Below are 12092 nucleotides of genomic sequence, written 5' to 3'. Positions count from 1 at the left end.
TTCTTCTACCTCCTTGATTCGCCTAATCAGGTAACTGATACTCCACAACATGTAGACAGATCATGTTTACAAACAACAGTGCAACTGTCCAGCCTACGAAGAGTAGTGTCGGTTGGCAAGAGAATAACGTTTTTCAACTTTCATCGCAATGTTGCCAACTTGTGAAGTAACCAGTTCCAGTTATTTACTTTAACGATCTAAATTGAATTTAACTTTTTGGACAGTGAAATATAAATTTATATCGGGAGCGGCACTGTAATACTACGGTATTATCAGACTAACTGAAACTGTTTGTTATTGTTTTACGTTTGAGGTTAATACCGCTTCCCGATACTTTCGTCAGTGTTTTGTTTTGTTTCACGCATGGCGGCGCGCGCAGCTCGTGCTGTCTCGTCATGACAACTGCTAGAATAAATAATCGCGCAGTGTTTGGAACAGCTTTAACGAGCCTATGCTTGAGTAATATTGACATTTCATTGGCTTAATTAAAAAGGACGCTAATGTGTCGCGGCCGTGATTGGCCCTTTTCAATTAACAATTTAATTTTGGCAAGAGAGAAGAAAAAAAGAGAGTGGAAAATGACGCCATTTAGTGCGTGTGGTAGTGTATTCCCTCGGGGAATATTTTATTCGTGGCGATGTTAATTTCGGCGTTATTGGTCTGGAAATTACGTCAAAATACTGGACAATATTAATTGACGCCCTATAATTGAATGCAGAAGAATCGCATTCAATTCACGTGAGTGACGACGTATTTTACGAACGACATTAATCATCCAGAGTTAAGGTATGGTCTGCATCATCGCTATATAATAAAATTGACGTAAATTTTACCGTCAACGTATGCGAACTGTAATTGTATAAACTTTGGATTATCATCAAATTAGTTGAATACTGACTTTCGGCGATTATCGGCAAAATTACTCACATTAGCACAAAATATATGTACACAAGTCCAGAAGTCTTTAGGTTAGGCGTTTCATGCTCGAGCAAGCCGGAGCAAAACCCCAAAACTTTTTACTCAGTGAACAATTTCAGGAACTTTATTTATTTTATTTTATTTTATTCAAGAGTCAGTTTATCTACGACATCCCATAGACTTTATTTAATATTTGTTTGTTTGTTTATTACTTCCATGGCTCGAGGTTTCTCATTATGGTTAAAACAATAAAAATAAGTCTTGATAGTGTTATTTTGTTGTTACTTCTTGATTACCTCTGGCGCCCTATTATTAATTCCTGGAATAACGTTCCGAGTAATTTAAAAATGGAAAATCTTGGTTTCATCAAGTACACGTTTGTGTACAATGCATTGAAAAACTTATAATGTTGTTGTTTGTTTTTTATTTGGCGTCTCTCTGTTGTGCTTTCGGATGCGCGAAACTGATCTTTGGCTTATACCTGTGTATCGCGCAGCTCTTTCGGTTGCATTTGTTAGAGGTACTAGCAGACATTTGTTGGCAGCTTCTTCATCACAACACTGGATTACACTACTTATAATTTCCCTCTCCCCACTATGTATTACTTTATTGTATCTTGAACGTCCTGCGTCAGGCTCCATTGTTCACTTCAAACTGAGAGTGTGGCGCCTGATGTTTTTGCTATGAACCGCATAGCGGCTGATGTGCGCGCGCAGCTGCTTCCCCTCTCATTTACTCTTCCCCGCTTCCCGCAAAACGACACGCCAAGACGTCGCGGCCCTACAGTACATTCGTGAGTTTACGTTTTTCCCTCGTGCATTTTAGATTGTCTCCTCCTATAATTACTCGGACTTTTACACGCCTAGGCTTAAATTATTACATGTTTAGAAATAAAAGCAACATTTCATGTTATAAAATATGTATATTTTGCGATTTAAAATGTTCATTGCCGACTATAAACGTTACGTTTCTCACGATGTTTTTAGGCCTACTAGCTAATCTTATCTACTCTTAAAGTACCCACGGTATTTTCTGGTTGTTTATGGTTGTTATGTGACGTAAATAGCGGGATGGATTCGATTTTTAAAAAAATTCCTCAAAAATTTTTAAATATTTTTTCTTCACATATCACTTCATTTTTTTCCCATCAAATCTGGTAAAATTTCCACGACCTATATGCGAGTAAATACGGTATTATTGTTATTGGGTTGTTTGGCTTGGAAATCTGTAGCTGTGAAATAAGTAGTCGACTGGGGTGGAAGTGCTGAGGCTGGCAGGACCAGGCGTGTCAGAAGGGCATATTAGGGGGAAAACATCCCATTGGAGAGGGGGAGGGAGTGATGGAAAAAATCGGCCAGTCAGCACTGGAGGAATGAGAGAGACAGTGTAAAGTACGGCTCTTAGGGCCTTGAAAGCTTATAGAGGTACAGCAAGTGGACAGAACAAAGAAAGTTTTTGTTTTGAGTGCTGAAAGACAACTTTAAATTATGGCAGTTTATTCTTTGATAAGTTTTTATAAGTTTATTGAGCCTGTGTTATTTTTCCATTGGTCTTCTTTTAGTTTAAATGGTCATCCCTGCCTGCTAGTGAAAAGCGGGACAAAAAAAGGGTCGGAATCTCGAATCTCGGCACAAAAACTCTTGTTCAAATTTGGACACTTCCTGGTAGTGATATCTTTCCATGTGGGCCGGATAGCAGTATGTGCAAGAAGGTGAAGGGAAGGAAGGCGAAACTGCCCTTTGTCGGTGTCGCCTGCAATTTTCAAAGATTTACCAACCATTCACTTGTCACCTGGGGTTTACAGTGAAGTTAAAAGACATGTGTGCGTAGGTCGCCAGCAAAATACCACGGCGCCGGTTAATTTTCTGAGAACCAGCGGAACCAAGAACCGGGACTTGTAATCTTCCAAGCAGGGATGGATCGATCCCTACTTGGAAGATTACAAGTGAAATTTGTGTGTATCATGTCTCCGCTAATTGGCACGTAAGCAATACCACACCAGACCACTGTTTCCTGACCTGCTTTATTACTACAGTGGAGGAGGCTGCTGACGGAGAGGGAGGAAAGAGTCACTGCAGTCTCACGCCAACACCTTACCACCCTCTAAGGACCCCTCATAACCAGACACTAGACACAAAAGTGGTTGTCCGAGGGGAAGAGGGCCACAGTTAACACTCCTGTTAGCAGCAAACACATTTTTAAGATAACTAATATTTTAAAATAGGTTCTGATGTAAAACCATACAAGAATCAAACTTACCAATGAATACTAGAACTACACAGTCATGGAGCTTAGTTGTCTGGAAAAAAATATTACTGGGACTGAATTAATGTTCTGAAACTAGTTCAAACTAGTCATTAGACATGAGGGGTGATAAGATGAGAATGGGGTACTGATGGAATCACTGCGTGGAGGAAACAAGGGTACCCCAAGAAAACCCACTGAAAACATGAGACGCTAGCTGTTGTTATTGATGATTTCTTACATACCTACTGTAGCATGAATCCTGGCATCGGACATTGTCGCCGTCCCGATCTTCCTCCCAACCACGATCCCGTCCTTGAAAACGGCTCTCAGCAGCAACACGTTGAGGCGGTGGAAGTCGAAGGTGACCTCCAGGCGGGTCGCTGCGCTCGGGGTCTGCAGTCCGCTGGTCGCTTGCGACTCCGAGGCCATTGACGCTGCTTGGTCGGCCGGCTGAGACGGCTGCAGGTGTTTCCGAGGTGCAGCTTTCACGAGTGGGGACACGCGCTGCAGGAATCCTATCAGCTCCACCACAGTCTCTTGGTTGGCTGCAATCAGTCGTACACCCACCAATCCACAAATATACACAAACAGTTTGTTTTAAAAGAAGAAATAAATACATTTTGAAAAGGTCAAGAGTATATGGATAATTGCTCCGAAAAACACAGTAATGAAGTCAATACAACATATAATGCCAAAATGCCGGTTACTACAGCATAAAGCACCAAACTGCTACTAAAACATTGAGCTTAATCAGCATTTTCAATCATAATTTAATTCCAATCACAAATATTAAATTATATTATATTAAATTCAATGAATGAATGTAGTTTTATTAAGTATGAAGTTTCTACCAAAATGTATGTACTAAACACATTCAAATTTTTGTTATGTTTTTGATCTTGCAGCTGATATAACTAACATATTTGTAGATTACAACATTAGTACATTTTGCAAATACAAAAATACTTGCTGATTTATTTTTATTTTTTCAAAAAGTTAAACATGCTTATTACAAATAAATGTATTACAAAAATGCACCATGATTCAGTCAAAATGACACTGTTTGAGTGAAGCAAGTAACATGAAATATTAAAACATAATATTTGTTAAACAATATGCATTTAATTTTAATAAACATAATTCATAACAAATAAAACAAAAACACTAAAATCTCCTGTTTTAAAAATAAAATTGGCCTAACAATAAAATTATTAAATCTTGTCTATAATTACTGTGACTCAATTCCTCTATATTATCATATAATGATGCTAATAGATTTTAATTAATGTACCTCAGATATCCTACCAATATTATAAATGTGAAAGTTTGTTTGTTTAAATGTTTGTTACTTAATCACACAAAAACGACTGAACGGATTTGAATGAAATTTGGCACAGAGATATTTTATAAACTGGATTAACACATAGGCCAAATATTCATATAAAATTCCATCTCTAATGAAGTAAAAAATTGATCAATTAACTTTTATAACAGAAAAAAATAATATGTCATAGATATACATACCAATAGTGAGTGTGTGTCATTTCTTTGTGTCTGCCACACAATCATATAGTAAGGTCTGGCTACTTCATATTTTTCTCCTTGGTTTTCGACAATTTTATTTCACTTTGTGGCAATATGGTTATAATATAATATAATGCAAAGAATTACAGTGTGACTTACACTCATTCGATTCTCGGATACAGATATGACTTCCAATGTAAGAACACTTAAATTTCAGTAAAAAAAAAAAAGGGGGTAAAAGCTGCTCTTTCAATAATATTGCACTTTCCATCAAACTTCATGTGTGTGTGGCCAGTAAGAAATTTATGACATATTTCTTGTAAATGGGGACAGATACCTTACATTGTAACTGGATTTACCTTTGTCTGGCTCAACTAAAACTTTGGACTAAGGCTCTCACAGATCTCGCTAAATGCTTTACAAAAAATTTATTAGTGAGTTAAGATGTTATGATTCAATTTAAAACTAACTTTTAAGACGTAATCAGAGATAGAATAAAAATGGTCAAATTTGGGCTCTGAGGTACAGACATTAGACTCCAGATCATCCTGGGAATATGTCACATCATGATAATCACTTCTAAGCAGAGAGGATGCACATAACCCCACGGCATGGAAGCCATAATGCACTTAAGACTTTTATTGTGGGGGTGGTACTGCAATGGTTTCCCATTGCCTTCTGCAATATTAAGGCAAAGGAACAACGGAACACCTAATCCTGGACCCGGGAAGGAAATATTCCCCAAGTGAAAGTGTGAATGTCCAGCCCTATCGCATCCGGGCATCAAACCCAGAGGCTTTGTCCCACCAGCCAGAAGTTATGACCATAAGCCAATTGGTTGGCTATGTTAGGGCATTCTAAACTCAGGGGAATCTTACATTCAAGGTCATCTTACGTAACTAGACAGACAGAACACTTAGCTTTAAGAAATTCTAGCTGAAAGTTTAAATCGTCCATTGTTTTTTTCCTAAAAGAAGAATATAAATGACGACTACAATACTTCATTTAAACTAAACACAACTCAAAAAATTTAATTTCTGTGACTTTTATTGAGATATTTGTTATTGAAAGAGGAACTGAATGTACTTGAACGACCGCGCACTCCCTCGCGGGAACACCGGCTCACCGATGACGTCGAGGCTGTTGAACTGGATCGCTGCCACCTGAACGTCCTCCGCGCTGCGGTCGTCGGGGCTCCGGATGATCTCCAGCTCCACCGTGATGAGCGCCTCTGAGTCGGCGGCGTCCAGGGAGATGGAGGGGGCGAGGCCCATGCCGTGCGGCGAGGTGGGGTGCAGGGGCGACATAGTGGGCGAGACGGCTGGAGTCACACACAACCACTACATACACACAACTAGCCAAGGAAAATAAAAAAAGGTGAAATTTATTTAACTGAAATAAATAAATGCCTACCTTAAATTTTGCCTTTCATTAAGAGACTACTACTACCACCCACTTGCTGAATTAGCAAAAAAAAAAAAAGAAAAGAAAAAAAGAGGTATTATATATTTTTTTAAAACATGTTAATTTACACAATGGATGTATGCTACACAAGTGAATGTGATTGAAGCATAATTAGGCCTCTCTACCTTGCAATTGCCAATATTTTGAAACAGCTTGCAATAAAGCTTCCGTGCTAAATGTTTTGGATTGCCATGGCATATGAATTAGCTATTAGCTATATCTACTTGTTTAAGTCAACATTTGTGAACTGGTATGATTATCACAATAGTTGTAGTCACCCGAGTGAAATAATAAGGCATTTACTCGCGGCACTTACAGACCAGAGCCTGTCAGTAAATATGTGGTTGAAACAACATGTAGAAGGTCTGGGAGATACGAATTATGTAGGGGAACCTGGGGCAAAATGGGGTATCTAATGGTTGGAAGGTAATAAAAGTAGTTAGAAATGTTACAAATTGATAAATTTGATGTTAAAATGATACTTTAGTCTATGAAGAATAACTAAATCATAAATTGAAAATTAAAAATTACTATTGATTTTAATAATCATCATTTAAATAAGAAAGTGCATTTTGCCCCATTTTGCCCCTAGTATGGGGCAAAATGGGGTATAGTTAAAATAAATTTGGAAACCAATCATTTGAATTTTCTAAATAAGTTTAATATATAGATATCATTAAACATTAAATAAGAGCATACAATTATGTTGAATAAAAAGATAAAGTTATGGCAGTTAGTGTGCACAGGGTTCACAGATGTGAACCACTTCGTCATCATCACTGTCATTACCAGCACACGAGTTGTGAGCCCACTTTAAACATCGTGAACAACTCATCCATCCTTCATTTGACTTAGAATAAAAGTCATTGCAGTACAGGCACTCCGCATCGTCATCTTGACTTTCTTCACTCTCACTTATTGAGCACTTGAAGAGAGGAGACTTTATGTTTTTCTTTCTTTTCTTTTTTCGCTCATCTAAATTGAGCTGTTTCTGTGCTGTTCGTGTGAATATTTGGTCTTTTTATTCTGGATGACTAGTAATTCTGTCTTATAGGGAGATGTAGTAAGAATTGCTTTTCCCCTTTTACGTGTTTTCCTCTTTTCGCATTGTGCTACTTTGGGGACAGGTAGAACATTTTAGGAGAACAATTTGGGAAAGTGAAGAGAGTAGCTCTACTTTGAAAGGATGTTTCAGGCAAGGGCGTTGAAGTTGCTGTTTGGAGTTCTGCATCTGCCGAGTTAGAGCACCCTTCTTGAGGGTCATCTGTGGTAGGAATTTGCAGAGGTGGTACAAAGCTAGGACCATCAGCTAGTAAACCTATGTCAGTGGGATCAGCAGGAAGAAAATCTACATCAGTGAACACATTCCTATCAACAGGCCAGATCACAGTCTTCCGAAAACCATTGATGGCAGTCAACATAGTTGCAGCCTGCAAGTAAGCTGATCCAAACTGAGATGCAAGCTGAAATAACGTCACTACGCGTCCAGGATGAGAACGCAACCATTTCCTCACTTCGTCTTCGTAACACTTGCTGAGGGGCTTCATAAATGATACATATAATGGTTGTAGACGATGGGAACAGTAAGGAGGAAAGCACAATAAAATATCACAATTTTCCCGGGTTGTATCAATTAGTTGAAGGTTTTTAGTATGAGATGCATGCCCATCAAGCAAGAGAAGCACTGCTGATTGTTTGGATGCTCTAGAAAAGATAACAAATTTATTAATCCATGAAATAAATTATTTCCTTGTGATCCATTCTTTATCTTCAACCTCAGCCCATGATCCAGGAGGTAGTCCTGTTTGAAACTCTTGTTGCATCCTTTTCCTTGGAATGATTAGCATAGGTGGTATATAAACACCAGCAGCCGAAAAACAAATTTCTGATGTTACAGTTTCCCCTCTTTCAGCTGAAGTCACAGTACCAACCTGCCGTCTACCCCTCTGAGAAATAATTCGAGGATGACCTTTGGGATTAACAGTGATACCCGTCTCATCAACATTATAAATTTTATCTGCAGTGAAGCCATATTTGTCAACAACCTCTGTTAATAGATCAAAAAACTTCGATACAGCTACTTTATTGAAGCCCATTACACGTGCCGCCGATGTAGCTTGAGGTTTTCGAAGATAAATTTCAGGATGCCTTAGAATTTCAGAGACACTGATTTGTAAATTTTATATAAGTAGATTTTTTAGAATAAATAATGTATGCAGAATATCACAAATTGTCATTTCAGTATTTAGTTAAACAAACATGGGGCAAAATGGGGTAGTAGGTACCCCGTTTTGCCCCTTGAGAAACATTTTTGGTTACAACCTTCTAGCTAAAAATGTACTTATCTAAAACATTAGATGGTATTCATAAATTGTCGCTAAAGACATGCACTTTTTAATTAGTATAAGTATAAATTTTAAATAATTAACTATATTTAGTTACCTTGGCTGGAATATCACGTAAACATTGCAAAACACACAGTCTGAAACAGCATACGGCCACTTCTAACGAACTGCAAACAACAAGATGGCTCCGGATACGATGTGGCGCTGTGTTTCACTTTGGAGTTTAAGTTCCGTCTACACATAACAGGTGGTAGCACGTTATTGACGATAAAATCGTGGTACCCCGTTATGCCCCGCTTCCCCATTCTGCCCCAGGTTCCCCTATGCCTTGGCATGCCAAAAATTGAGACATATCTGATATACTATTTAAAAATTTGAATTACAGCAAAACAATGGAAAAATCCTAGATGGCAGGGTCTAATCTCCCTTAATGAACTATCTAAAAAATGGTTAAGTATATAAAATAAACAAAATTTGTTTGTATTAAGTACAGAAAAAGTAGATGGTATTTAGTAAAATCACTAATAAAAGCACTGTACCCTAATGATAATGACTGGCAATCGCCAAGCACTGCATTACCATCACCAGTCACGTGGTCATCTCTCCACGGCAATGGCCTCCAGGCTGACCAACACACCAACGCACGCCCAGTGTTCGCCCAGACCCCACTCAGGGTTGCTGCAGGGTTAATTTTCCAGTTTCCCAGACCTGAGTTCACCAGTTTCCCTGGCCTTCCAGACAATAGTGATCATGTGGTGTAGGCACATAAAAATAAATGGGAGGGTACGTAAATTAACACTTCCAGTTTGTTTCACATGTTTGTAAGTGATTAACATCGATTTGTCTCAAGTTATCGAAGGTAGGTTGTCAAAAATGTATGTAATCATGCAAAAATCCTTTTTATATTTTTGTTTAACTTGAAGCCTATGGTAAAAAAAATCATGTGATTTTAACGAAAAGAGATAAAAAATAAACTAAATTTTGTGATTTTTCAAGTAATATCTTATTTATGAGATGCCTAGGCAGTAGAGAAAAAATATGTGCATTTTGTTTCTCTTTTGCTATCACAAGAAAAAATTGCAAAAATATTTTCAAATACTCCTGAATTTTCCTTGTATTTTTTAATCATTTTCGGTCCTTTGATTTTTACTGGTATTCCGTGAATTTTCCATATATTCTCTGATCATTTACACTTCCTGGCTTTTCCCAGTATTCCCTGACAAATTTATTTCCTGGCTTTTCCCAGTATTCCCTGACAAATTTATTTCCTGGCTTTTCCCAGTATTCCCTGACAAATTTATGTCCTGGTTTTTCCCAGTATTCCCTGACCATGTTCATTATCCTGACTTGTTCTGGTTGGCACGACCCAGCCACAGCGGAGGCCGCTCACCCCTGAAGGAGGCGCCGTGCCGCTCCGTCTGCAGGTGGGACAGCGCCTGCGAGATGGCGACGGGCGAGGTCACCTTGGCAGCCCTGGCGGCGGCCGCGTCGGGGGAGGCCGGGGAGGTGGGGGAGGTGGGCTCGCTGTCCCGCAGGCTGCCGCTCACGCTGTCCATGCTGCGGAGCACCGCCATCACACACACTCTCCTATCACTGCTTGCAATACTTATAATATTGTCGACTGAAATAAGCAAACAAAAAAACAAAAGAAGCAAACACACAATTATTTCGCAAATTTTTTTGAATAAAATAGTCAATACAAAAACTTTAATTGGGATAATGACTTCAAGATTAAAGTCATTGTGAGTTGTCATATTTATGCATTCCAAATAATTTTCCAGTGTTTCACAATGTCAGATTTGCCTCAAAATAGAGGTCACTAAGTTGGAGTCACCTTAAAGTTGGAGGTCTTCTGTCATTGGAGCATATAATTATGTCAAGTTGTACAGAACCATTTTCCATGTCATTTATTTCAAAATTTGTCATATTATGGAGGATGCAGTGATTAGAATTAGAATCTTAATTCTTAAATTTAATTTTTCTGTGTAGATTTCTTAATTCTTTAATCTAGGGATTCCAATAATTTTTTGTATCAGAGAAAATAATTTTGTGTTAAGTTGAAATTAGTAATAGTAATATTTATCCTTAACAAAACTGAAATCAACGGAATCACTAATTAACATGGAATTACAGTAAAACCCACTTAAGAAGTTTTATTGCATATGAAGTTTAATTTTACCATATTAATTTCCCCGTTAAAAAATAGGTCAAAGTAGCTACTTGCACTTCAACTATTCCGATGCTAATGTTGATGATTCTTATGTTGATTTCAAGTAGTGGTGCACCGATGCGGATACCGATGAATCGTAATCAGCGATTATGGGTACTTACCGATTAATCGTAATCGGCGATTATCTTAACGATTACTTTGCCGATTATCTATGTCCCGGCGTAATTAAGTAGGTTTTTACCGTGTAATATTTTGTTACACATTTTAGGACGAAATATGGTAATATTGGTATATATTACAAAATTCATCTAACTCCGTCATATTGACGTGCGACGTGCCGCGCACGTCTATAATCACGAAGCCGTCAGCCCCTTCCTTCCTAAACACGTGTGCGCGCCGCCGCCACTGACGGCCGCGACAGCTGTCACCGTCCGGCCACCACTGCGTCGCCCGTTGCCAGGGCAACCACGCCGCGTCCTTGGTTGCCATGCCAACCAGCTGGGTGCGCGCGCACACTCCTACCGGCCGCCACCCCTCGCCTACCCCTCTCTCGCCAGGCCAGCCGAGTGCGCGCGCAGCTTCCCCCTCCTCACCCAGCACCGCCTACTGGCCGCCACCCCTCGCCTACCCCTCTCTCGCCAGGCCGAACGGGTGCGCACGCAGCCTCCCCCTCCTCACCCACCTCCGTCTGCCCAGCTGCCTCCACCCGCCTTCCCCTCACCCACCAAGCCGAGGTCCGTCCAAGTCACATAGGCGGGCTGGAATTCCTGGAAGCGCCCGTGATTCTTGGAACCCTCAGCCCTTCCTACGTCACGCCCTGGCCCTCAGGAGGGGTATATAAGGCCGGCCTTTGGGCCAGCAGGTCAGGTAAGATGTACTTTTTCTTTTCTTTCAGCTCACCTGGCTGGCTGGCAGCCTGGCGGGAAACGACGAAAGTCGCCCCCTAAAAACCAGTCATGCCCAAACCCCCAAATGCGGACAAAAATGTCCAAGTGCCCGCCCTTGCTTAGTAGATATATTCTACTCTTCCAACTCTTCTTCCTGAGCCATCCTTCTATTCCCGTAGCCAACCCGCATGTAATTAATGCATGAAATTTTGCATCCCGCATGTAAGTGCCCAGGGTTTTCCCTGTGTCTATGCAGGTTTTACCTGGGCCCAACTTATCTAGTTTTAGTCTAGAATAGTCAGTGAGGGGAGTTAGTCATGGCGCCAATCGCTGCCATGGCTGGCCAATCCCCCTCCTAGCACACGATGCATGCACCCTCTCCCGCATGGCTAACCCCTGCATGATTAGAGCGTATAGGCTTCGGCCTGAGACGCACTTAGAGTCTGTCCCTAATCCAGACCCCTCCCAAACACACTTAGTTTTAATTTAGGTTAGGAAAAAAAAAAAAAAAAAAAAAAAAAATCAGCAGGTCAGTCG

At 39.9% G+C, this 12092-nt stretch overlaps 1 protein-coding gene across 1 annotated transcript in view; it reads right to left on the bottom strand.

Annotated features, from left to right (window-relative positions):
• Nucleotides 1-12092, bottom strand: part of LOC134536562 (intermembrane lipid transfer protein Vps13D) — a 416290-nt gene that overhangs the window by 353947 nt on the left and 50251 nt on the right. The window contains exons 15-17 of the mRNA XM_063376313.1: nucleotides 9889-10055; nucleotides 5816-6010; nucleotides 3408-3710 (exon numbers count right to left, since the gene is read on the bottom strand). Coding sequence (XP_063232383.1) covers nucleotides 3408-3710; nucleotides 5816-6010; nucleotides 9889-10055 — 665 coding nt within the window. The remainder of the gene's footprint in view (nucleotides 1-3407; nucleotides 3711-5815; nucleotides 6011-9888; nucleotides 10056-12092) is intronic.

This window comes from Bacillus rossius, chromosome 11, assembly GCF_032445375.1.
Source record: "Bacillus rossius redtenbacheri isolate Brsri chromosome 11, Brsri_v3, whole genome shotgun sequence".
NCBI classification, from domain to species: Eukaryota; Metazoa; Arthropoda; class Insecta; order Phasmatodea; family Bacillidae; genus Bacillus; species Bacillus rossius.
Note: the sequence above shows the minus strand (reverse complement) of the source record. Positions and strands in the feature narration are given on the sequence as shown.